Below are 25,335 nucleotides of genomic sequence, written 5' to 3' on the forward strand. Positions count from 1 at the left end.
GTCTAACCCCGGACTGTTGCCGGACACCGAGTCTGACTGTGGGTCACTGAAACCGGAAAGAAGAGGGCTAGCTTAATGTTAGGCTAACGGGCTAGCAGCTGCGAGGCTAACATCAGTTTAGTTGAGCCGATCGTCAGAACCGGACTGAACCGTTTTAACGTTAGCCCAGGCGGCCTATCAGCCGGAGGACAACCGTTTAATGGAGTCTGCTGACGGTGTTACGGCAGCGGGGAGGCTAACGTTAGCCTGTAGGACGTGCTGGAGCTAACATGCTAATCAAACATTAACTACTTCAGCGTTACCAGGGGATAAACCGGCCACACGGTGACCAACATAGTCGCCGGTGATGATTCACAACCGTTACGTTCAGACGTTAGTGTGTACCGGATGAGGTGTGCCTGGTGTTTTTACGGTGAAACTCGGTGTTTGATTTAACGTTAAATGGCGGACAGTCCGGCCTGCTGCTCCGCTCACACACAAAATGGCGTTTACCCGTGAACTACTTTCTCCGTTAAACCTGCGGACCATCCGACACCATCACCGGCCGGACGGTGAGCGGGCCGCGTGCTGGCTCCGCCGTCCCCGGGACCGACACGCAGGCACGCGAGCAGCGGCGCCGCGGCCTCGCCAACACGAGCGAGACGGGGCTCGAGCGGCCATGAACGGCTCGAGAACGCGCAGGCATCCCCGCGGTAACGGCGGCGGGAACAGGAGAGCGTGGAGCAAAGGGAGCGGACTCTTACCGTCACAGCGGGCCAGTGTCAGCGTGTTCTTCTGGGTGTGTCAGCGCACCGGCAGCCGGTAGACACTTTGTCCGGTTGTTGTTGTTGTTGATGAGGACGAGCACAGAGCGGAAGGCCGCGCTTTGCGCCAGCACGCACACTCTGCAGGGGCACGCAGGCAGCGCGCCAAAGAGACGGATCACTGCCTCTCACGCATGCGCCCTCCTCCGGTGATCAGGCCTCACAGCAGAGGTTCAAAAACTGTCTTTGTCATGACCCCCTCCACCCCCAATCAATCAATCAATCAATCAATCAATCAATCAATCAGTCAGTCATTAAAAGGGACCCCCCCCACACACACACTTATTTATCGATCATATAAAAAGAAGCAAAGCAAACAGTCTGTATCGTCCTCACTGAGCCTGTTTATGTATCAGACTGCACTCATCTGTCAGCTAGTTTTATATTCAGTTTATATTTACATACCTTTCATACTTTGTTGTTTCACTGCTTGTATGCTGCACACCTTGAACCTTGTATCCCAACTGCAACACAGCAGTTTCCCTCAGGAAAAATAAAGTTATTCCTTATTTTATGACACTGTAGTAATAATAATAATAATAATAATAATAATAAGATGTTGTTATTTACTCTGTCACACAAACAGGAGACAATAACTGAAAAAATACACCAGCGCATTCAGAGACACTCCCAGGATTGTGTGGTTAAAGGTATCACGTCGTGGTTGTGTTAGAGATAAACACAATCAATGAGCAAGTGAAGAACAAAAGTCAACACAGAGGATGAGCATCTTTACAAGCCGTCCTTCCACAGTTAGCCAGCACTGCTACAGCCCATAATTACGTCCATAAATTACATTTGATTTTCATACTGTACCAGTCTGTATGTGCCTGTACCAGTCTGTATGTACCAGTCTGTATGTGCCTGTACCAGTCTGTATGTACCAGTCTGTATGTGCCTGTACCAGTCTGTATGTACCAGTCTGTATGTATCTGTACCAGTCTGTATGTATCTGTACCAGTCTGTATGTGCCTGTACCAGTCTGTATGTATCTGTACCAGTCTGTATGTACCAGTCTGTATGTATCTGTACCAGTCTGTATGTACCAGTCTGTATGTACCAGTCTGTATGTATCTGTACCAGTCTGTATGTACCAGTCTGTATGTATCTGTACCAGTCTGTATGTACCAGTCTGTATGTACCAGTCTGTATGTGTCTGTACCAGTCTGTATGTACCAGTCTATGTGTCTGTACCAGTCTGTACGTGTCTGTACCAGTCTGTATGTACCAGTCTGTATGTATCTGTACCAGTCTGTATGTACCAGTCTGTATGTATCTATACCAGTCTGTATGTATCTGTACCAGTCTGTATGTACCAGTCTGTATGTGTCTGTACCAGTCTGTATGTACCAGTCTATGTGTCTGTACCAGTCTGTACGTGTCTGTACCAGTCTGTATGTACCAGTCTGTATGTACCAGTCTGTATGTACCAGTCTGTATGTACCTGTACCAGTCTGTATGTACCAGTCTGTATGTATCTATACCAGTCTGTATGTATCTGTACCAGTCTGTATGTATCTGTACCAGTCTGTATGTACCAGTTTGTATGTATCTGTACCAGTCTGTATGTACCAGTCTGTAAGTGTCTGTACGAGTCTGTATGTACCAGTCTGTATGTACCAGTCTGTATGTGTCGGCTTTTCTTGTTAAAAGCCGTGGTGTTGAAGGGGTGGTCCGTTTCACTCACGCTCCACAAACATTCGCTCGCCACGGTTTAAACAAATCTTAACTTTTATTTGTACAATTTAAATCCATTCCAAGCTGCATGCTTAATTATCAAGACATCCAAAAGAAAACAAAAAGGTCTTGTGCGGCAACGAAAAACTTAAATTACGTGGTCAAAAAACTGTTTCCAACCACCGCCTCTTAACCAAACATTTAAGGTTTTTCCAATGCGCCGCCGCGCAATCACCTGCCCCATATATCCTCCTGTTACGCACAACACTCCCCCGGGAAACATAAAAAACAAACATAATAATATAAACAATCATAGCAATACCATAGGCCACCATAAGCAGAATAAACAATTCATTTCCACTGTAAAACTAAGTTAACAAATACGAAAGTAATAACTTCAATTTGACGGCTGCAACATATCGGCCCCTAATTGTAATACTCAATTACCAATTATCAAACAATTACCAGTAGCCGTTATTACATAGTAACAAAAGATTTTTTTTTTTTTTGCCACATTTCATAAACATTCTTATAGTCATAGTCCAGTATAGATTTAATAGTAAAATGTTCACGTTCTTCACGTGGCAGTGTCGCAATGTCTTGTGTGTGCATGTGTGTGGGGCCATGTCAGTGTAAGTGTAGAGCCGGGGCAGACTCCAGAACAGGGAACTGTGGAAGACTCAATCTGCCTCCAACAAGAGACACAGCTTGGTGACAGGTCGTTCCAAAACTGACGTCTTGGTCTTGAGACGAACACGGCGAACATGCCCTTTGGAGTCCATCATTGTCTCTGTGATTCGTCCCTTGAGCCATGAATTCCTTGGTGAGGTGTCCTCAACCACAAGTACAAGGTCTCCGACGGTGAAGTTTCTGCGGGGCTTGCGCCATTTTTGGCGCTCTTGCATAATAGCAAGATACTCCCTGACCCACCTTTTCCAAAATAGGTCAGCAATGTACTGCACTTGCCTCCGTCGTCTACGGATGTATAAGTCCTCCTTTTTGAACAAGCCAGGAGGCAGTGCTGGTTTGCCTTTAAGCTGGAGGATGTGGTTGGGCGTTAGAGCTTCAATGTCATTGGGGTCGTCACTGGATGGGGTGATAGGACGGTCGTTGAGTATAGCCTCTGCCTCGCACATAGCTGTTTGCAGGGTCTCATCGTCCAAAGTCTGCTGCTTCAGCACTGAGTAGAGAGCTCTCTTGACCTGCTGTATAAGGCGCTCCCAGACTCCTCCGTGATGTGCTCCATGGGGAGGATTAAAGGTCCACTTTATCCCTTCTTGCAGAAGTGCTTTTTGGATCTTGTCCTGGTTGAGCTCCTGAAGGGCCTCCTTTAGCTCACGATTTGAGCCCACAAAGTTGGTTCCATTATCGGCTCTTATTTCCGTTACTTGCCCTCTTCGGCATATGAATCTCCTGAGGGCATTTATACATGCATCTGTGTCGAGGGCATGCGCCACCTCCAGGTGGACTGCCCGACATGCCAAACAGGTAAATATGACTCCGTATCTTGTACTCCTACCCCGTTTCACATCAATGGGCCCGAAGTAGTCCATTCCGACATGTGTGAATGGGGGGAGATCTGCCGAGACACGGTCAATGGGGAGATCCGCCATTTTTTGTTCGCCTGCATTTTGTCGCCGAAATTTACAGATCATGCACTTCCTGATGACTGCTCTGGCTGCTGCATTGGCATGAAGTATCCAATATTTACAACGAAGGGTGGAAAGCATGTGACTTCGCCCACTATGGCCAATCTTTTCGTGGATATGGCGAAGGATAAGCTGCGAGATGTGGCTGGCTTTGGGCAATATTGCGGGGTGCTTTGCTTCCTCTGGGAGAGCCACTCGGCTCAGCCTCCCACCCACTCTCAAGACACCATCCACTACCACTGGGTCGAGTTTGAGCAAGGGACTTGTCTTCTTCACTGTGCCTTTTTCCAACGAAGCCATTTCTTCCGGAAAGCTTTGTCTTTGTACAAAGTAGAGGATGGCTTTTTCTGTGTTAGCCATGTCTTCAGTATTAAGCCTTTGTATCGTTAGGCTGGCCTTAAACCGCTGCAGATGCTTTGCTACTGCGTCACCTTGCTGGCTGGAGGCTTGGTGCGTGGCAATGGCCTTAACTCTTTCCTGGCGCAATTGCTTAAACAGCTCTTTAAACTTGAGGATCCATCCCACTGCTCTTTTTAAGTCCATCCAGTTGGAGAAGTGACTTAGGAGCGTAGCAGAGGGAGATTCGTTGGACTGTAGCACTGCAGCACAGACTGAGACCACATTCCTCACCTCTGGATCATCCAAAGTGATCATGTCAGATTCTTTATCATGTCCTGGCCATTCAGACTGAGGTTTCTTTAGAAATTCAGGGCCATGGATCCAAGCTTTGGACTGAAGAAAGGCATCTGTCTGCAGGCCACGTGATGCTATATCTGCGGGATTGAGCTTTGAGCTGATGTAGTTCCATTGTGCGACTTCAGACAACATCCGTATCATGGAGATTCTGTTCGCGACGAAGGTTTTAAACCTTGCTGTTGTTCTTGCAATGTATTTCAAGACAGATTGGCTATCGGTCCAGTATGCCGACTCATCCAACTGAATTTGCAGCTCTGTCTTCAGCATTCGGTCCATACGTACTGCCAGGACTGCAGCTGCCAGCTCCAATCTGGGAATGGTGGTTTGCTTGAGGGGTGCTACTTTTGCTTTGCCCATGATGAAAGCAACATGCACTGCATCTCTGCAATTAGCAAGTCTGAGATACGACACTGTTCCCATGCCAACCTCACTAGCATCGCAAAAGTGATGCAGCTGTGCAGATGAGATTTCACCAAACCCATGGGGTGTGATGCATCTGCTCATAGAAAAGTCATTTAACAGGACCAGTTGACTCAACCATCTTTGCCATCTGTCAACATGTTCTTTCGGGATATTCTCATCCCACCCCAGCTTGGCCTTGCACAACTCCTGCAGGATCTGCTTGGCAGGTAGCACGACTGGTGCTAAGAACCCTAGGGGGTCGTAGATTGAACTTACAACCGACAGGATGCCACGTCTTGTGGTTGGTTGAGGTTTTAGAACTGTGCTGAAGGTGAAGGTATCACTCTCGACATCCCACTGAGTCCCGAGGGCCCTTTCCATGGGAAGTTTATCCCTGTCAAGATTCATTGTCTTGACCTCTTTGGCTCTTTCTTCCTCAGGAATTATGGCAAGGATCGAGCGATGGTTACTTAACCATTTGTTCAGATGGAACCCTCCTTTGCTGCACATCTCTTTGAGGTTCCTGTACAGCCGTACTGCTTGTTCCACAGAACTCACTGACTTAAGACAGTCACCCACATAAAAGTTCTGTCTTACGGTGTCCACAACTTCAGCTGGGTATTCGTTCTGGTTATCTTCTGCCGTCTTTAGCAAGGCGAATGTGGCGCAACTGGGTGAGGATACAGCTCCAAAAATGTGAACTATCATCCTATGCTCCACACATTGTTTAGTGATGTCTCCATCTGGCCACCAGAGAAAGCGCAAGAAATCAACATTTTCTCTCGCAACCCTCACCTGGTGGAACATGCTTTCAATGTCGGCCATCAGGGCGACAGGACCCAGACGAAATCTTAGCAACACACCAATCAGCTTGTTGGTCAAGTCTGGACCTTGCAACAATTCTCCATTCAGAGAAGTTCCATGAAACGTGGCTCCACAGTCAAACACCATACGCAATTTCTTTTTGCGTGGATGGTAGACCCCATGATGCGGTATATACCAGACTTTGCCACTTTCAGTTACCAACTGCTCTCGTGGTACAACCTCAGCATATCCTTTTGCCAGAACATCCTGCAAAAATGCTTGGTATTCCTCCAAGAATGTTTGGTCTCGTTTGAACCTTTTCAGCAGTTGTTGTGCTCTTTGCAGGGCCATATGCCTGTTGTTGGGCATGGTCACATCTGGCTTACGAAAAGGCAACTTGAGGTAGTAGTGTCCATCTTTAAGCACTGCTGAGTCTGAGATGATGCTCATGAACTTCTTGTCCTCCACTGACATTTCTTTTTGTTCGTAATGCTGTTCAGCAAAGTCTTGGTTGTACTGCTGGGTTAGGAGCTCTTCCAAGTTGGCAATGGCTATCCTGTTAACCCGTGCAGGATGACAATCCCTCATGTCACTGTCCTCCCTGTGCCCAAGTGGGCCATTAATTACCCACCCTAGGAGGGTTTTTACAGCAAACGGTCCATTACCTTCGCTGTTAATGACTTTCCACGGCTCCAAGACTTTTGGAGCATTTGCGCCAATCAGAAGCCCAATGCTTGCGTTGATTGGTTCCAGTTCAACCTCCTTCAGATAAGGCCACTCTCTGAGGTCCTCCTCTGTAGGGATGTTGTCTTTTGTAACAGGGATAGACATTTGTGAAAACACGTCTGGTAACTTCATGAATGCGCTTCCTTTGAGCGCAGCCACTTCCATTCCAGAAATTCTGTAACTGGGCACAGGCTTCTCCCGCCCCATAGTTTTAAGGAGAACTTTCACCCTTTTTCCACTTGTGTTTAACTCCGTCATTAACTCCTCTGTACAAAAGGTTGCAGTGCTTCCTGGGTCAAGGAAAGCATACGTCTGCACAATCTTGGTACCTTTGCACAGCTTTACTTGAACCGGCACGATAGACAACTTGCATTCAGTATTACCGGCCCCAGTAGGGCTGCCAGCATCCAGGGACACAAGGCTTGACGTGACTTTTGCTTCTTCTCCAGATTGTTTTGTGTTGCAATACGATTCCACTTCTTCTTTCTTATCAATGTGCAGTAAGCTTGGGTGGTTTTGATGGCAAATCTGACAAGTCATTCGGTTTTTACAGTACTTGCTCATGTGCCCTTTTCCAAAACATCCAAAGCACAGACCTTTACTTTTCATGAACTCGATTTTCTCTTTGTTAGGTTTGTGTTTTAGGACACCACAAAACTCCAAGGAGTGGTCTTTACTGCAGTATAGGCAGTGTTTGTCAAGAGGATGTGAAGAATCGTGTTTTAACTCCCCTTGGTTGACTTTGGGTTTGATTTGTTTACTTTCATCTTGCTGTGTTTTCTCTGACATGGTTGCAACAGCAGTAGCAAAACTGCTCCCCCTACTGGCTGATTTAAATGGGGGTCTTTGTGTTGGCCTTTTTGTTGCTTTTATCAACCCTTTCCCATCAGTCATGTCTTGTATATCCCCAAAAAAGGGATCCAGCACAACTCGCAACTGTTTTTCCACAAATTCGACGAGATCTTTGAACCTTGCTCGTCGCTTGCTCTTATCTTGAATGTCACAACTGATTGTTCTCCATCTGTCTCGGAGCTTAAAAGGTAACTTGGATATAATTGTTCTCATGTGAGATGATGTTTCCAGTTCTTCCATAAAATTCACCTCTTTCATGATATTGAAGCAGCTTCGCAGATACAGCGCATAAGACCTCAATGTTGGTCCATCCTCCGCTTTTATTGAAGGCCAACGCAGGACCTTGTCCATGTGTGCTGATGTCAGCTTCATTTTGTTGCCAAAATGCCATTCAAGTTGTTCCTTTGCTTCTCTGAACCCTGTGTCTGGGTCCATGTGTAGAAAGCTACGAACCAGTTGGCTGGGGGCTCCCTTTGTGTATTGCTCCAAATAGAACAATTTGTCTTGCACATCATCCACCTTGCGTTCTATGCCTTGCTCAAAGGCCTTAATAAATGATCGGTACTGCAGAGGGTCACCGTCAAATGTAGGAATCTCTCTGGCAGGGAGAAGAGCTGCTTGTTGTTGCTTTACGAGCAGTCCAGTTATTTCATTCTGTCTCTTTAATACATCAGTGAGACAACTTTCATCCATTGTATTTTTATTTGAAATTGAGGATCCATCCTCATCCTCTTGGTCATAACTCAGGTGTTTGCTTTTAGCCTTTGCTTTACATGGTGTAGCTTGATGGGAAACATTTGGTTGCTGAAAGCTTTGAGGGTTTTGAGATTTTTTAGATGTTACTGGAATTTTGTACTCTGTAGATGTTCCAGTAACCTCAGACTGGCGCATTGGTGTTACAATTTCTGATTTTGGTTGCTTTGATGTTGATGGTTGTGAAGCTTTTAGTTGTTGCTTTAATGATGAGGGTGGTTGTGCAGATGCAGCCTGTGATAATTCACTCTCCATGAAAACATTCAATTTGGCTTCTGCTGCAGCCAATTCAGCCTCCACGTCATGCTTTTCCCTCCTTGCCTTTAGTTGAGCTTCTTCTATGTCAAGAGCATGTTTCATTTCCAAGGCTTGAGCTTTAGCCATTAGAGCAGCTCGCTCTGCCTTAGCCTTTAAGCATGCAGTAGAAGCGCAGGAGGATGAGGATGCGCTGGAGGAGCTGGCGGCTTTGCTTGGAGCCTTGCTTGGGGATGATTTTTTGGTCTGGGACGCACTATCCTCCGGTCCCACTAATAACGCACACGCTTCTTCTTGCTCCTCTTGCTCCTCATTCTTGTCCGTTTCTTTCTCCGCGTCACCAGCCAACCATGTTTTAACGTCAAATAAGAAATCTCGAAAATGGATTAGTTTAGGCTCATACCAGTCCGTATGATCCGCTTCCTTTTCTTCTTCACTTGAAAGGAGATTTTGTACCGCCACTTGCAACTCCATAAACTCCCCCAAGTACTTATTGAAAGCTTCAACATGTTTGTTAACTGTCTATTTACTTTCCCCAGCTTCTAACAGATTATTAATTTCATTCTTTTTGCGCATCAAAACGCCAAGCTTTCCCCGGCGTGATGCGATTGTTTTTATCAGCAGCGTCTCATCAGCCTTTCCAGTGCCAGACATCGTAACATGCAGGTGGATATACTTTATTCACTTTGAATTCCACCTTTGCATCAATATATTTGACCCACAGCAAGCAACAATATCCACTTTTATTGAGCGCATGTGCGCTGCGCTGCTTCTTTGTTTGAATCGGAGCGTGGCGGCTCCTTTCTGTTCATCATAATCAATGAATGAAATCCGGTACTCACAAACCGCAGAAACTTCATCCACTGTCTCGCTGCGTGTGTGTTCTTTGTTGCTTTGAAGACAACTTCCTTTTATCTTCAATCCATGGAGTTTTTTGACTTTAAATGTGTTTGCTTTTCTTGTTAAAAGCCGTGGTGTTGAAGGGGTGGTCCGTTTCACTCACGCTCCACAAACATTCGCTCGCCACGGTTTAAACAAATCTTAACTTTTATTTGTACAACTTAAATCCGTTCCAAGCTGCATGCTTAATTATCAAGACATCCAAAAGAAAACAAAAAGGTCTTGTGCGGCAACGAAAAACTTAAATTACGTGGTCAAAAAACTGTTTCCAACCACCGCCTCTTAACCAAACATTTAAGGTTTTTCCAATGCGCCGCCGCGCAATCACCTGCCCCATATATCCTCCTGTTACGCACAACACTCCCCCAGGAAACATAAAAAACAAACATAATAATATAAACAATCATAGCAATACCATAGGCCACCATAAGCAGAATAAACAATTCATTTCCACTGTAAAACTAAGTTAACAAATACGAAAGTAATAACTTCAATTTGACGGCTGCAACACTGTACGTGTCTGTACCAGTCTGTATGTGTCTGTACCAGTCTGTATGTACCAATCTGTACGTGTCTGTACCAGTCTGTATGTACCAGTCTGTATGTGTCTGTACCAGTCTGTATGTACCAATCTGTACGTGTCTGTACCAGTCTGTATGTACCAATCTGTACGTGTCTGTACCAGTCTGTATGTACCAGTCTGTATGTGTCTGTACCAGTCTGTATGTACCAGTCTGTATGTACCAGTCTGTATGTATCTGTACCAGTCTGTATGTACCAGTCTGTACCAGTCTGTACATGCCTGTACCAGTCTGTATGTATCGGTACCAGTCTGTACGTGTCTGTACCAGTCTGTATGTACCAGTCTGTATGTACCAGTCTGTACGTGTCTGTACCAGTCTGTATGTACCAGTCTGTATGTATCTGTACCAGTCTGTATGTATCTGTACCAGTCTGTATGTACCAGTCTGTATGTGCCTGTACCAATCTGTATGTACCAGTCTGTATGTACAAGTCTGTACGTGTCTGTACCAGTCTGTATGTACCAGTCTGTATGTATCTGTACCAGTCTGTATGTACCAGTCTGTACATGCCTGTACCAGTCTGTATGTGTCTGTATGTACCAGTCTGTATGTGTCTGTACGAGTCTGTATGTACCAATCTGTACGTGTCTGTACCAGTCTGTATGTACCAGTCTGTATGTGTCTGTACCAGTCTGTATGTACCAATCTGTACGTGTCTGTACCAGTCTGTATGTACCAGTCTGTATGTGTCTGTACGAGTCTGTATGTACCAATCTGTACGTGTCTGTACCAGTCTGTATGTACCAGTCTGTATGTGTCTGTACCAGTCTGTATGTATCTGTACCAGTCTGTATGTACCAGTCTGTATGTGTCTGTACCAGTCTGTATGTACCAGTCTGTATGTATCTGTACCAGTCTGTATGTACCAGTCTGTATGTACCAATCTGTACGTGTCTGTACCAGTCTGTATGTACCAATCTGTACGTGTCTGTACCAGTCTGTATGTACCAGTCTGTATGTGTCTGTACCAGTCTGTATGTACCAATCTGTACGTGTCTGTACCAGTCTGTATGTACCAGTCTGTATGTGTCTGTACGAGTCTGTATGTACCAATCTGTACGTGTCTGTACCAGTCTGTATGTACCAGTCTGTATGTGTCTGTACCAGTCTGTATGTACCAGTCTGTATGTATCTGTACCAGTCTGTATGTACCAGTCTGTATGTACCAATCTGTACGTGTCTGTACCAGTCTGTATGTACCAGTCTGTATGTGTCTGTACCAGTCTGTATGTACCAGTCTGTATGTACCAGTCTGTATGTATCTGTACCAGTCTGTATGTACCAGTCTGTACCAGTCTGTACATGCCTGTACCAGTCTGTACGTGTCTGTACCAGTCTGTATGTACCAGTCTGTATGTACCAGTCTGTATGTACCAATCTGTACGTGTCTGTACCAGTCTGTATGTACCAGTCTGTATGTGTCTGTACGAGTCTGTATGTACCAATCTGTACGTGTCTGTACCAGTCTGTATGTACCAGTCTGTATGTGTCTGTACGAGTCTGTATGTACCAATCTGTACGTGTCTGTACCAGTCTGTATGTACCAGTCTGTATGTGTCTGTACCAGTCTGTATGTATCTGTACCAGTCTGTATGTACCAGTCTGTATGTGTCTGTACCAGTCTGTATGTACCAGTCTGTATGTATCTGTACCAGTCTGTATGTACCAGTCTGTATGTACCAATCTGTACGTGTCTGTACCAGTCTGTATGTACCAATCTGTACGTGTCTGTACCAGTCTGTATGTACCAGTCTGTATGTGTCTGTACCAGTCTGTATGTACCAATCTGTACGTGTCTGTACCAGTCTGTATGTACCAGTCTGTATGTGTCTGTACGAGTCTGTATGTACCAATCTGTACATGTCTGTACCAGTCTGTATGTACCAGTCTGTATGTGTCTGTACCAGTCTGTATGTACCAGTCTGTATGTACCAGTCTGTATGTATCTGTACCAGTCTGTATGTACCAGTCTGTATGTACCAATCTGTACGTGTCTGTACCAGTCTGTATGTACCAGTCTGTATGTGTCTGTACCAGTCTGTATGTACCAGTCTGTATGTACCAGTCTGTATGTATCTGTACCAGTCTGTATGTACCAGTCTGTACCAGTCTGTACATGCCTGTACCAGTCTGTATGTATCGGTACCAGTCTGTACGTGTCTGTACCAGTCTGTATGTACCAGTCTGTATGTACCAGTCTGTATGTATCTGTACCAGTCTGTATGTACCAGTCTGTATGTATCTGTACCAGCCTGTATGTACCAGTCTGTACCAGTCTGTATGTATCTGTACCAGTCTGTATGTACCAGTCTGTACCAGTCTGTACGTGTTTGTACCAGTCTGTATGTACCAGTCTGTACCAGTCTGTATGTACCAGTCTGTATGTACCAGTCTGTACGTGTCTGTACCAGTCTGTACCAGTCTGTATGTACCAGTCTGTACCAGTCTGTACTAGTCTGTACCAGTCTGTATGTACCAGTCTGTACGTGTCTGTAGCAGTCTGTACCAGTCTGTATGTACATGCCTGTACCAGTCTGTTTGTGCTGCTGATGCATCGCTGTATGTACAGACCGTGTTGCTGCCGGTCGGTCTTCACATGCTGATTTGTACATTAAACTGATCAATATAATACACATCCGTCAGTTCAGGCATCAAATTACAACGAGAGGGACCTCCAGAAGTCTGGAGCCGGCCCTGCGATGATAAGTATTTTGTTTTTAGCTCTCTGAAGTCGACGCGTTTTCAAGTTTAGATGTGTAAAACATCACAACAAGGCTTGATGGGTTATTAATATTTTTATCTTTAACATCTCTGAATGAAGTGACATCAGTGGTGTTATGGGTCAAATGTGAATAATAAGAAATTATGGGTTGTTTTCAGTTTGTTTGGTTTGCTAAAAGTGACATGAATGAATTCATTAATTAAAAAGTTACATCTAAAGAGTAAAATAAAAGATTAAAGCAAATGAACAGTGTCTGTTTTAAACTTCAAGCCACTTGAACATGTGATTAGTTAAATGTGGTCAAAGATACACTGATCAATATTCACTGATCAGCCACATCAGAGGCGTGACATCACGTCACTGTGGGACAGAAACATTACGTAGCAAACGCACAGTTCTATATAATATATTATATATATTTAGTATAAATGGAGACACCTGAGGTTTAAAAAACAGACAAGAAATCAAATGTTTGACAAAAAAACTTTAATATAATTTTCAGGTTTTTGAGCAGTAAATATTTATGTGTGTAGGTTTATATATATATATTTATATCATGTCATGTTTTATGTTGAATCAAACTGACTAAGAAACTCTAGAAAGGACAGAAATAAATCTACAGTCACGCCAGGACACATCAGTCTGATCTTCCAGGTGTTAATTCAGTCATAAAGTGACATCAGACTGTACGGCAGCCAATCAGGGAAAAGATTAACAATAATAACAATAATAAACTGTAACAAGTTCAGAAACATGAAAAAATATATTTAAATTCAAATTTTGTTTTTGAGCCTTTGTAAGCTTTTACTTTTCTAAACCTGTCTCATATGACTGTTGCCGCGGCAACGACAGGAAACTAAACATCCTGTGCTCCTCTCAACTGACAGAACTACACTACCCACAATCCCCTGCACCAGACGGGCACAGCGGACAAAAAAGACACATTCTCCGAGTCTGTCATGATCAATAGCTGCTGCAGTGATAAATGTCTGTGACAGAACAGAGAAAGAGTAAATCGATCAGGATCTATCAGTATTGATAAGACACCAGATCAGCTTCTTCATTGGCCAATCAGAGCAGTTCGTACTGCCGCAGGTGCATGCGTTGGATGATGTCACGACAGTCATTGAAGACGCGGCGAATGTTCTCGGTGTCAATGGCGCAGGTGAAGTGAGGATAACAGTAATGTTTCCCATCACCACTCGCTGTGCTGATCCTCTGAGAGAGAGACAGACAGACAGACAGACAGACAGACAGGTCAGAGACAATAATTCACTCAAACTGGATCCATATCACAGAACCATGTATCAATAGTTTCAAAGAGCACTGTAAAACACGTTCTTCATCATCATCACCACCACCACCATCATCATCATCATTTTGTTTTTACCAGAAACTCGTCTCTAATGAAGAACTTGGCTCTGGTTACTCGGGGGTCTTCATCAGCGTCTGGGACAGCTGGAGACAGATGGACAGAGACGTCAGCGGGTGTGGACACGTATATATGTAGTATTAAGACACACATACACACACACACACACATGTACAGGTGTTTACCTGTACCTTCAGCAGGTACTTGGTAGTTGTTGTATTCAGGGAAGTAATCCTCCAGTTTGGATTTTCCAGCCAGAATCTTGTCAGCGAGCACATCCTGTTTGTTCAGGAATAAGATCACTGAGATGGTCTTCAGAAACCTGCAGCCAATCACAGAGCAGAGAGGGTTGAATGCAGCCTATCACAGAGCAGAGAGGGTTGAATGCAGCCAATCACAGAGCAGAGAGGGTTGAATGCAGCCTATCACAGAGCAGAGAGGGTTGAATGCAGCCAATCACAGAGCAGAGAGGGTTGATGAGAGCACCTGTTGGTCCAGATGGATCTGAAGAGGTCTAGAGATTCTCGCAGCCGATTGGTGGAGTTGTCCTCTCTGATCACCATGTTGTAGCTGCTGCTTGCTGCTACGAAGATGATGGCCGTCACATCTGAGCAGTGAGACAGGTCATCAGAAACACACAGGAAGATGACAGGCGTCACATCTGAGCAGTGAGACAGGTCATCAAACACACAGGAAGATGACAGGCGTCACATCTGAGCAGTGAGACAGGTAATCAGAAACACACAAGAAGATGACAGGCGTCACATCTGAGCAGTGAGACAGGTCATCAGAAACACACAGGAAGATGACAGGCGTCACATCTGAGCAGTGAGACAGGTCATCAAACACACAGGAAGATGACAGGCGTCACATCTGAGCAGTGAGACAGGTAATCAGAAACACACAAGAAGATGACAGGCGTCACATCTGAGCAGTGAGACAGGTCGTCAGAAACACACAGGAAGATGACAGGCGTCACATCTGAGCAGTGAGACAGGTAATCAGAAACACACAGGAAGATGACAGGCGTCACATCTGAGCAGTGAGACAGGTCGTCAGAAACACACAGGAAGATGACAGGCGTCACATCTGAGCAGTGAGACAGGTAATCAGAAACACACAGGAAGATGACAGGCGTCACATCTGAGCAGTGAGACAGGTAATCGGAAACACACAGGAAGATGACAGGCGTCACATCTGAGCAGTGAGACAGGTCGTCAGAAACACACAGGAAGATGACAGGCGTCACATCTGAGCAGTGAGACAGGTAATCAGAAACACACAGGAAGATGACAGGCGTCACATCTGAGCAGTGAGACAGGTCGTCAGAAACACAGGAAGATGACAGGCGTCACATCTGAGCAGTGAGACAGGTCATCAGAAACACACAAGAAGATGACAGGCGTCACATCTGAGCAGTGAGACAGGTCGTCAGAAACACACAGGAAGATGACAGGCGTCACATCTGAGCAGTGAGACAGGTAATCAGAAACACACAGGAAGATGACAGGCGTCACATCTGAGCAGTGAGACAGGTCGTCAGAAACACACAGGAAGATGACAGGCGTCACATCTGAGCAGTGAGACAGGTAATCAGAAACACACAGGAAGATGACAGGCGTCACATCTGAGCAGTGAGACAGGTAATCAGAAACACACAGGAAGATGACAGGCGTCACATCTGAGCAGTGAGACAGGTCGTCAGAAACACACAGGAAGATGACAGGCGTCACATCTGAGCAGTGAGACAGGTAATCAGAAACACACAGGAAGATGACAGGCGTCACATCTGAGCAGTGAGACAGGTCGTCAGAAACACAGGAAGATGACAGGCGTCACATCTGAGCAGTGAGACAGGTCATCAGAAACACACAGGAAGATGACAGGCGTCACATCTGAGCAGTGAGACAGGTCGTCAGAAACACAGGAAGATGACAGGCGTCACAGCTGAGCAGTGAGACAGGTCGTCAAAAGGGTTTGACAGTTTGTCTCACCATTAAAGCACTGGATCCACTTCCTGCGTTCATCTCGCTGACCACCCACATCAAACATGCTGACAGACAGACAGACAGACAGACAGGTGTGTTAGACAGCATCATTTGAAACAGTTCATATTTTTAACTCCTGCTGTCATTTTTTTGCCCCTCCCTCTTCGGTGTCCCCCGTCTCAGTCACCACAGTTTCAAAGTGAGCGTCCAGCATCACGTCTTCCTGTGACCTGTCCTCGTGGACAGACAGGAGACGACGTCGTTTGTGACTGTTGTGAGAGTAAAGTATTAAAACTTGTCGTACAGTCGGACGAACTGAGGCAACGACCCACCATCAAGTTTAACAACATGTGATCTGGTCATACCGTCTCCCTCCGACTCTCTGATCCAGGTTCACCAGCTGCTCCCTGTGAGCCCAGACAGACGCCACATTACTGTCACATGTCCACGTGTCTTTGAAAAGCAAACGGTCATGTCTCGGGCTCATGCCGACAGCACAGAGGAGGAGAGGAGGAGAGGAGGAGAGGAGAGGAGGAGGACTGCAGAGGAGGAGAGGAGGAGAGGAGAGGAGGAGGACCGCAGAGGAGGAGAGGAGGAGAGGAGAGGAGGAGGACCACAAAGGAGGAGAGGAGGAGTGCAGAGAAGGAGAGGAGAGGAGGAGAGGAAGACCGCAGAGGAGGAGAGGAGGAGGAGAGGAGGACCGCAGAGGAGGACCGCAGAGGAGGAGAGGAGGACCGCAGAGGAGGAGAGGAGGAGTGCAGAGGAGGAGAGGAGGAGAGGAGGACCGGAGTGGAGGACCGCAGAGGAGGAGAGGAGGAGAGGAGAGGAGGAGAGGAGGAGTGCAGAGGAGGAGAGGAGGACCGGAGTGGAGGACCGCAGAGGAGGAGAGGAGGAGTGCAGAGGAGGAGAGGAGAGGAGGAGAGGAGGAGTGCAGAGGAGGAGAGGAGAGGAGGAGAGGAGGAGAGGAGGGGTACAGAGGAGGAGAGGAGAGGAGGAGTGCAGAGGAGGAGAGGAGGAGAGGAGAGGAGGAGGACCGCAGAGGAGGAGAGGAGGAGAGGAGGACCGCAGAGGAGGAGTGCAGAGAAGGAGAGGAGAGGAGGAGAGGAAGACCGCAGAGGAGGAAAGGAGGAGAGGAGGAGTGGAGAGGAGGAGTGCAGAGGAGGAGAGGAGAGGAAGAGGACCGCAGAGGAGGAGAGGAGGAGAGGAGGAGTGCAGAGGAGGAGAGGAGAGGAAGAGGACCGCAGAGGAGGAGAGGAGGAGAGGAGGAGTGCAGAGGAGGAGAGGAGGAGAGGAGAGGAGGAGGACCGCAGAGGAGGAGAGGAGGAGAGGAGAGGAGGAGGACCGCAGAGGAGGAGAGGAGGAGAGGAGAGGAAGAGGACCGCAGAGGAGGAGAGGAGGAGTGCAGAGAAGGAGAGGAGAGGAGGAGAGGAAGACCGCAGAGGAGGAGAGGAGGAGGAGAGGAGGAGTGCAGAGGAGGAGAGGAGGACCGCAGAGGAGGACCGCAGAGGAGGAGAGGAGGACCGCAGAGGAGGAGAGGAGGAGAGGAGGAGTGCAGAGGAGGAAAGGAGGAGAGGAGGAGTGGAGAGGAGGAGTGCAGAGGAGGAGAGGAGAGGAAGAGGACCGCAGAGGAGGAGAGGAGGAGAGGAGGAGTGCAGAGGAGGAGAGGAGGAGAGGAGAGGAGGAGGACCGCAGAGGAGGAGAGGAGGAGAGGAGGAGTGCAGAGGAGGAGAGGAGAGGAAGAGGACCGCAGAGGAGGAGAGGAGGAGAGGAGGAGTGCAGAGGAGGAGAGGAGAGGAGGAGAGGAAGACCGCAGAGGAGGAGAGGAGGAGGAGAGGAGGAGTGCAGAGGAGGAGAGGAGGACCGCAGAGGAGGACCGCAGAGGAGGAGAGGAGGACCGCAGAGGAGGAGAGGAGGAGAGGAGGAGTGCAGAGGAGGAGAGGAGGAGAGGAGGACCGGAGTGGAGGACCGCAGAGGAGGAGAGGAGGAGAGGAGGAGAGGAGGAGAGGAGAGGAGGAGAGGAGGAGTGCAGAGGAGGAGAGGAGGAGAGGAGGACCGGAGTGGAGGACCGCAGAGGAGGAGAGGAGGAGTGCAGAGGAGGAGAGGAGAGGAGGAGAGGAGGAGTGCAGAGGAGGAGAGGAGAGGAGGAGAGGAGGAGAGGAGGGGTACAGAGGAGGAGAGGAGAGGAGGAGAGGAGGAGTGCAGAGGAGGAGAGGAGAGGAGGAGGACCGCAGAGGAGGAGAGGAGGAGAGGAGAGGAGGAGGACAGCAGAGGAGGAGAGGAGGAGAGGAGAGGAGGAGGACCGCAGAGGAGGAGAGGAGGAGTGCAGAGAAGGAGAGGAGAGGAGGAGAGGAAGACCGCAGAGGAGGAGAGGAGGAGGAGAGGAGGAGTGCAGAGGAGGAGAGGAGGACCGCAGAGGAGGACCGCAGAGGAGGAGAGGAGGACCGCAGAGGAGGAGAGGAGGAGTGCAGAGGAGGAGAGGAGGAGAGGAGGACCGGAGTGGAGGACCGCAGAGGAGGAGAGGAGGAGAGGAGAGGAGGAGAGGAGGAGTGCAGAGGAGGAGAGGAGGACCGGAGTGGAGGACCGCAGAGGAGGAGAGGAGGAGTGCAGAGGAGGAGAGGAGAGGAGGAGAGGAGGAGTGCAGAGGAGGAGAGGAGAGGAGGAGAGGAGGAGAGGAGGGGTACAGAGGAGGAGAGGAGAGGAGGAGAGGAGGAGTGCAGAGGAGGAGAGGAGAGGAGGAGAGGAGGAGAGGAGAGGAGGAGGACCGCAGAGGAGGAGAGGAGGAGAGGAGGACCGCAGAGGAGGAGTGCAGAGAAGGAGAGGAGAGGAGGAGAGGAAGACCGCAGAGGAGGAAAGGAGGAGAGGAGGAGTGGAGAGGAGGAGTGCAGAGGAGGAGAGGAGAGGAAGAGGACCGCAGAGGAGGAGAGGAGGAGAGGAGGAGTGCAGAGGAGGAGAGGAGGAGAGGAGAGGAGGAGGACCGCAGAGGAGGAGAGGAGGAGAGGAGAGGAGGAGGACCGCAGAGGAGGAGAGGAGGAGAGGAGAGGAAGAGGACCGCAGAGGAGGAGAGGAGGAGTGCAGAGAAGGAGAGGAGAGGAGGAGAGGAAGACTGCAGAGGAGGAGAGGAGGAGGAGAGGAGGAGTGCAGAGGAGGAGAGGAGGACCGCAGAGGAGGACCGCAGAGGAGGAGAGGAGGACCGCAGAGGAGGAGAGGAGGAGAGGAGGAGTGCAGAGGAGGAAAGGAGGAGAGGAGGAGTGGAGAGAAGGAGTGCAGAGGAGGAGAGGAGAGGAAGAGGACCGCAGAGGAGGAGAGGAGGAGAGGAGGAGTGCAGAGGAGGAGAGGAGGAGAGGAGAGGAGGAGGACCGCAGAGGAGGAGAGGAGGAGAGGAGGAGTGCAGAGGAGGAGAGGAGAGGAAGAGGACCGCAGAGGAGGAGAGGAGGAGAGGAGGAGTGCAGAGGAGGAGAGGAGGAGAGGAGAGGAGGAGGACCGCAGAGGAGGAGAGGAGGAGAGGAGGAGAGGAGAGGAGGAGGACCGCAGAGGAGGAGAGGAGGAGAGGAGAGGAAGAGGACCGCAGAGGAGGAGAGCAGGAGTGCAGAGAAGGAGAGGAGAGGAGGAGAGGAAGACCGCAGAGGAGGAGAGGAGGAGGAGAGGAGGAGTGCAGAGGAGGAGAGGAGGACCGCAGAGGAGGACCGCAGAGGAGGAGAGGAGGACCGCAGAGGAGGAGAGGAGGAGAGGAGGAGTGCAGAGGAGGAGAGGAGGAGAGGAGGAGTGCAGAGGAGGAGAGGAGGAGAGGAGGACCGGAGTGGAGGACCGCAGAGGAGGAGAGGAGGAGAGGAGGAGAGGAGAGGAGGAGAGGAGGAGTGCAGAGGAGGAGAGGAGGAGAGGAGGAGAGGAGGACCGGAGTGGAGGACCGCAGAGGAGGAGAGGAGGAGTGCAGAGGAGGAGAGGAGAGGAGGAGAGGAGGAGAGGAGGGGTACAGAGGAGGAGAGGAGAGGAGGAGAGGAGGAGTGCAGAGGAGGAGAGGAGAGGAGGAGAGGAGGAGAGGAGAGGAGGAGGACCGCAGAGGAGGAGAGGAGGAGAGGAGGACCGCAGAGGAGGAGTGCAGAGAAGGAGAGGAGAGGAGGAGAGGAAGACCGCAGAGGAGGAAAGGAGGAGAGGAGGAGTGGAGAGGAGGAGTGCAGAGGAGGAGAGGAGAGGAAGAGGACCGCAGAGGAGGAGAGGAGGAGAGGAGGAGTGCAGAGGAGGAGAGGAGGAGAGGAGAGGAGGAGGACCGCAGAGGAGGAGAGGAGGAGAGGAGGAGAGGAGAGGAGGAGGACCGCAGAGGAGGAGAGGAGGAGAGGAGAGGAAGAGGACCGCAGAGGAGGAGAGGAGGAGTGCAGAGAAGGAGAGGAGAGGAGGAGAGGAAGACCGCAGAGGAGGAGAGGAGGAGGAGAGGAGGAGTGCAGAGGAGGAGAGGAGGACCGCAGAGGAGGACCGCAGAGGAGGAGAGGAGGACCGCAGAGGAGGAGAGGAGGAGAGGAGGAGTGCAGAGGAGGAGAGGAGGAGAGGAGGAGTGCAGAGGAGGAGAGGAGAAGAGGAGGACCGGAGTGGAGGACCGCAGAGGAGGAGAGGAGGAGAGGAGGAGAGGAGAGGAGGAGAGGAGGAGTGCAGAGGAGGAGAGGAGGAGAGGAGGACCGGAGTGGAGGACCGCAGAGGAGGAGAGGAGGAGTGCAGAGGAGGAGAGGAGAGGAGGAGAGGAGGAGTGCAGAGGAGGAGAGGAGAGGAGGAGAGGAGGAGAGAAGGGGTACAGAGGAGGAGAGGAGAGGAGGAGAGGAGGAGTGCAGAGGAGGAGAGGAGGACCGCAGAGGAGGAGAGGAGGAGAGGAGGAGAGGAGAGGAGAGGAGGAGGACCGCAGAAGAGGACCGCAGAGGAGGAGAGGAGGAGAGGAGAGGAGGAGAGGAGGAGAGGAGGACCGGAGTGGAGGACCGCAGAGGAGGAGAGGAGGAGTGCAGAGGAGGAGAGGAGAGGAGGAGAGGAGGAGTGCAGAGGAGGAGAGGAGAGGAGGAGAGGAGGAGAGGAGGGGTACAGAGGAGGAGAGGAGAGGAGGAGAGGAGGAGTGCAGAGGAGGAGAGGAGGACTGCAGAGGAGGAGAGGAGGAGAGGAGGAGAGGAGAGGAGGAGAGGAGAGGAAGAGGACCGCAGAGGAGGAGAGGAGGAGTGCAGAGAAGGAGAGGAGAGGAGGAGAGGAAGACCGCAGAGGAGGAGAGGAGGAGGAGAGGAGGAGTGCAGAGGAGGAGAGGAGGACCGCAGAGGAGGACCGCAGAGGAGGAGAGGAGGACCGCAGAGGAGGAGAGGAGGAGAGGAGGAGTGCAGAGGAGGAGAGGAGGAGAGGAGGACCGGAGTGGAGGACCGCAGAGGAGAAGAGGAGGAGTGCAGAGGAGGAGAGGAGAGGAGGAGAGGAGGAGTGCAGAGGAGGAGAGGAGGAGTGCAGAGGAGGAGAGGAGAGGAGGAGAGGAGGAGAGGAGGGGTACAGAGGAGGAGAGGAGAGGAGGAGAGGAGGAGTGCAGAGGAGGAGAGGAGGACCGCAGAGGAGGAGAGGAGGAGAGGAGGAGAGGAGAGGAGGAGGACCGCAGAGGAGGAGAGGAGGAGTGCAGAGAAGGAGAGGAGAGGAGGAGAGGAAGACCGCAGAGGAGGAGAGGAGGAGGAGAGGAGGAGTGCAGAGGAGGAGAGGAGGACCGCAGAGGAGGACCGCAGAGGAGGAGAGGAGGAGTGCAGAGGAGGAGAGGAGGAGAGGAGGAGTGCAGAGGAGGAGAGGAGGAGAGGAGGACCGGAGTGGAGGACCGCAGAGGAGGAGAGGAGGAGTGCAGAGGAGGAGAGGAGAGGAGGAGAGGAGGAGTGCAGAGGAGGAGAGGAGAGGAGGAGAGGAGGAGAGGAGGGGTACAGAGGAGGAGAGGAGAGGAGGAGAGGAGGAGTGCAGAGGAGGAGAGGAGAGGAGAAGGACCGCAGAGGAGGAGAGGAGGAGAGGAGAGGAGGAGTGCAGAGGAGGAGAGGAGAGGAGGAGAGGAGGAGAGGAGGGGTACAGAGGAGGAGAGGAGAGGAGGAGAGGAGGAGTGCAGAGGAGGAGAGGAGAGGAGGAGAGGAGGGGTACAGAGGAGGAGAGGAGAGGAGGAGAGGAGGAGTGCAGAGGAGGAGAGGAGAGGAGGAGGACCGCAGAGGAGGAGAGGAGGACCGCAGAGGAGGAGTGCAGAGAAGGAGAGGAGAGGAGGAGAGGAAGACCGCAGAGGAGGAAAGGAGGAGAGGAGGAGTGGAGAGGAGGAGTGCAGAGGAGGAGAGGAGAGGAAGAGGACCGCAGAGGAGGAGAGGAGGAGTGCAGAGGAGGAGAGGAGAGGAGGAGGACCGCAGAGGAGGAGAGGAGGAGAGGAGGAGAGGAGGAGAGAAGAGGAGGAGGACCGCAGAGGAGGAGAGGAGAGGAGGAGGACCGCAGAGGAGGAGAGGAGGAGTGCAGAGAAGGAGAGGAGAGGAGGAGAGGAAGACCGCAGAGGAGGAGAGGAGGAGGAGAGGAGGAGTGCAGAGGAGGAGACGAGGACCGCAGAGGAGGACCGCAGAGGAGGAGAGGAGGAGAGGAGGAGTGCAGAGGAGGAGAGGAGGAGTGCAGAGGAGGAGAGGAGGAGAGGAGGACCGGAGTGGAGGACCGCAAAGGAGGAGAGGAGGAGTGCAGAGGAGGAGGAGAGGAGAGAAGGAGGAGCGCAGAGCTGCAAGTGTCTGTTCTCTGATTGTCTTTATCAACGTGTGGAGCTCATTCCCAATGTCCTCAAACGAGACAACAATAAAGTCCCAATGTCCTCAATAAATTTCTAGTGTCCTCAAACGAGACAACAATAAAGTCCCAATGTCCTCAATAAAGTCCCAATGTCCTCAATAAATTTCTAGTGTCCTCAAACGAGACAACAATAAAGTCCCAATGTCCTCAATAAATTTCTAGTGTCCTCAAACGAGACAACAATAAAGTCCCAATGTCCTCAATAAATTTTTAGTGTCCTCAAACGAGACAACAATAAAGTCCCAATGTCCTCAATAAAGTCCCAATGTCCTCAATAAAGTCCCAATGTCCTCAATAAATTTCTAGTGTCCTCAAACAAGACTATAATAAAGTCCCAATGTCCTCAATAAATTTCTAGTGTCCTCAAACGAGACTATAATAAAGTCCCAATGTCCTCAATAAAGTCCCAATGTTCTCAATAAATTTTTAGTGTCCTCAAACGAGACAACAATAAAGTCCCAATGTCCTCAATAAAGTCCCAATGTCCTCAATAAATTTCTAGTGTCCTCAAACAAGACTATAATAAAGTCCCAATGTCCTCAATAAATTTCTAGTGTCCTCAAACGAGACTATAATAAAGTCCAATGTCCTCAAACGAGACAACAATAAAGTCCCAATGTCCTCAATAAAGTCCCAATGTCCTCAATAAATTTCTAGTGTCCTCAAACGAGACTATAATAAAGTCCCAATGTCCTCAATGAATTTCTAGTGTCCTCAAACGAGACAACAATAAAGTCCCAATGTCCTCAATAAATTTCTAGTGTCCTCAAACGAGACTATAATAAAGTCCCAATGTCCTCAATAAATTTCTAGTGTCCTCAAACGAGACAACAATAAAGTCCCAATGTCCTCAATAAAGTCCCAATGTCCTCAATAAATTTCTAGTGTCCTCAAACGAGACAACAATAAAGTCCCAATGTCCTCAATAAATTTCTAGTGTCCTCAAACGAGACAACAATAAAGTCCCAATGTCCTCAATAAATTTTTAGTGTCCTCAAACGAGACAACAATAAAGTCCCAATGTCCTCAATAAAGTCCCAATGTCCTCAATAAAGTCCCAATGTCCTCAATAAATTTCTAGTGTCCTCAAACAAGACTATAATAAAGTCCCAATGTCCTCAATAAATTTCTAGTGTCCTCAAACGAGACTATAATAAAGTCCCAATGTCCTCAATAAAGTCCCAATGTTCTCAATAAATTTTTAGTGTCCTCAAACGAGACAACAATAAAGTCCCAATGTCCTCAATAAAGTCCCAATGTCCTCAATAAATTTCTAGTGTCCTCAAACAAGACTATAATAAAGTCCCAATGTCCTCAATAAATTTCTAGTGTCCTCAAACAAGACTATAATAAAGTCCCAATGTCCTCAATAAATTTCTAGTGTCCTCAAACGAGACTATAATAAAGTCCAATGTCCTCAAACGAGACAACAATAAAGTCCCAATGTCCTCAATAAAGTCCCAATGTCCTCAATAAATTTCTAGTGTCCTCAAACGAGACTATAATAAAGTCCCAATGTCCTCAATGAATTTCTAGTGTCCTCAAATGAGACAAAAATAAAGTCCCAATGTCCTCAATGAATTTCTAGTGTCCTCAAACGAGACTATAATAAAGTCCAATGTCCTCAAACGAGACAACAATAAAGTCCCAATGTCCTCAATGAAGTCCCAATGTCCTCAATAAATTTCTAGTGTCCTCAAACGAGACGATAATAAAGTCCCAATGTCCTCAAATGAGACAACAATAAAGTCCCAATGTCCTCAATAAATTTCTAGTGTCCTCAAACGAGACTATAATGAAGTCCCAATGTCCTCAATAAAGTCCCAATGTCCTCAAATAAGACAACAATAAAGTCCCAATGTCCTCAATAAATTTCTAGTGTCCTCAAACTAGACTATGAAAAAGTCCCAATGTTCTCAATAAATTTCTAGTGTCCTCAAACGAGATGATAATAAAGTCCGTATGTCCTCGAATGAGACAACAATAAATTCCCAATGTCCTCAATAAAGTCCCAATATCCTCAAACGAGACAATAATAAAGTCCCAATGTCCTCAAATGAGACAATAATAAAGTCCCAATGTCCTCAATAAAGTCCCAATGTCCTCAAACGAGACAACAATAAAGTCCAAATGTCCTCAAACGAGACAATAATAAAGTCCCAATGTCCTCAAACGAGACAATAATAAAGTCCCAATGTCCTCAAACGAGACAACAATAAAGTCCAAATGTCCTCAAACGAGACGACAATAAAGTCCCAATGTCCTCAAATGAGATGATAATAAAGTCCAATGTCCTCAAATGAGACAACAATAAAGTCCCAATGTCCTCAAACGAGACGACAATAAAGTCCCAATGTCCT

At 48.9% G+C, this 25,335-nt stretch overlaps 2 protein-coding genes across 6 annotated transcripts in view; both read right to left on the bottom strand.

Moving 5' to 3' along the window:
* Positions 1-923, bottom strand: part of zbtb14 (zinc finger and BTB domain containing 14) — a 31,421-nt gene extending 30,498 nt beyond the window's left edge. Inside the window, exon 1 of one of the 3 annotated variants that reach the window (XM_033638187.2) lies at positions 744-923. Coding sequence is in view for 1 of the 3 variants with exons in the window: in XM_078162909.1 (XP_078019035.1) it covers positions 598-660 (63 nt within the window). In the remaining 2 variants the exon portion in view is untranslated. Of the gene's footprint in view, positions 1-597; positions 676-743 lie in introns of those variants that run through there. The other 2 variants (XM_033638188.2, XM_078162909.1) reach the window with 2 other exon arrangements.
* Positions 924-13,331: 12,408 nt separating this feature from the next.
* Positions 13,332-25,335, bottom strand: part of LOC117265048 (guanine nucleotide-binding protein G(olf) subunit alpha-like) — a 27,999-nt gene continuing 15,995 nt past the window's right edge. For 2 of the 3 annotated variants that reach the window (XM_078162910.1, XM_078162911.1), the window contains 5 exons: positions 16,190-16,248; positions 14,682-14,802; positions 14,381-14,517; positions 14,214-14,281; positions 13,332-14,041 (listed from right to left, as the gene is read on the bottom strand). In XM_078162910.1, the coding sequence (XP_078019036.1) occupies positions 13,895-14,041; positions 14,214-14,281; positions 14,381-14,517; positions 14,682-14,802; positions 16,190-16,248 (532 nt within the window). In that variant the 3' untranslated portion in view covers positions 13,332-13,894. The remainder of the gene's footprint in view (positions 14,042-14,213; positions 14,282-14,380; positions 14,518-14,681; positions 14,803-16,189; positions 16,249-25,335) is intronic. The other variant, XM_078162912.1, reaches the window with a different exon arrangement.

Source organism: Epinephelus lanceolatus, chromosome 20 (genome assembly GCF_041903045.1).
Source record: "Epinephelus lanceolatus isolate andai-2023 chromosome 20, ASM4190304v1, whole genome shotgun sequence".
NCBI lineage: Eukaryota > Metazoa > Chordata > Actinopteri > Perciformes > Serranidae > Epinephelus > Epinephelus lanceolatus.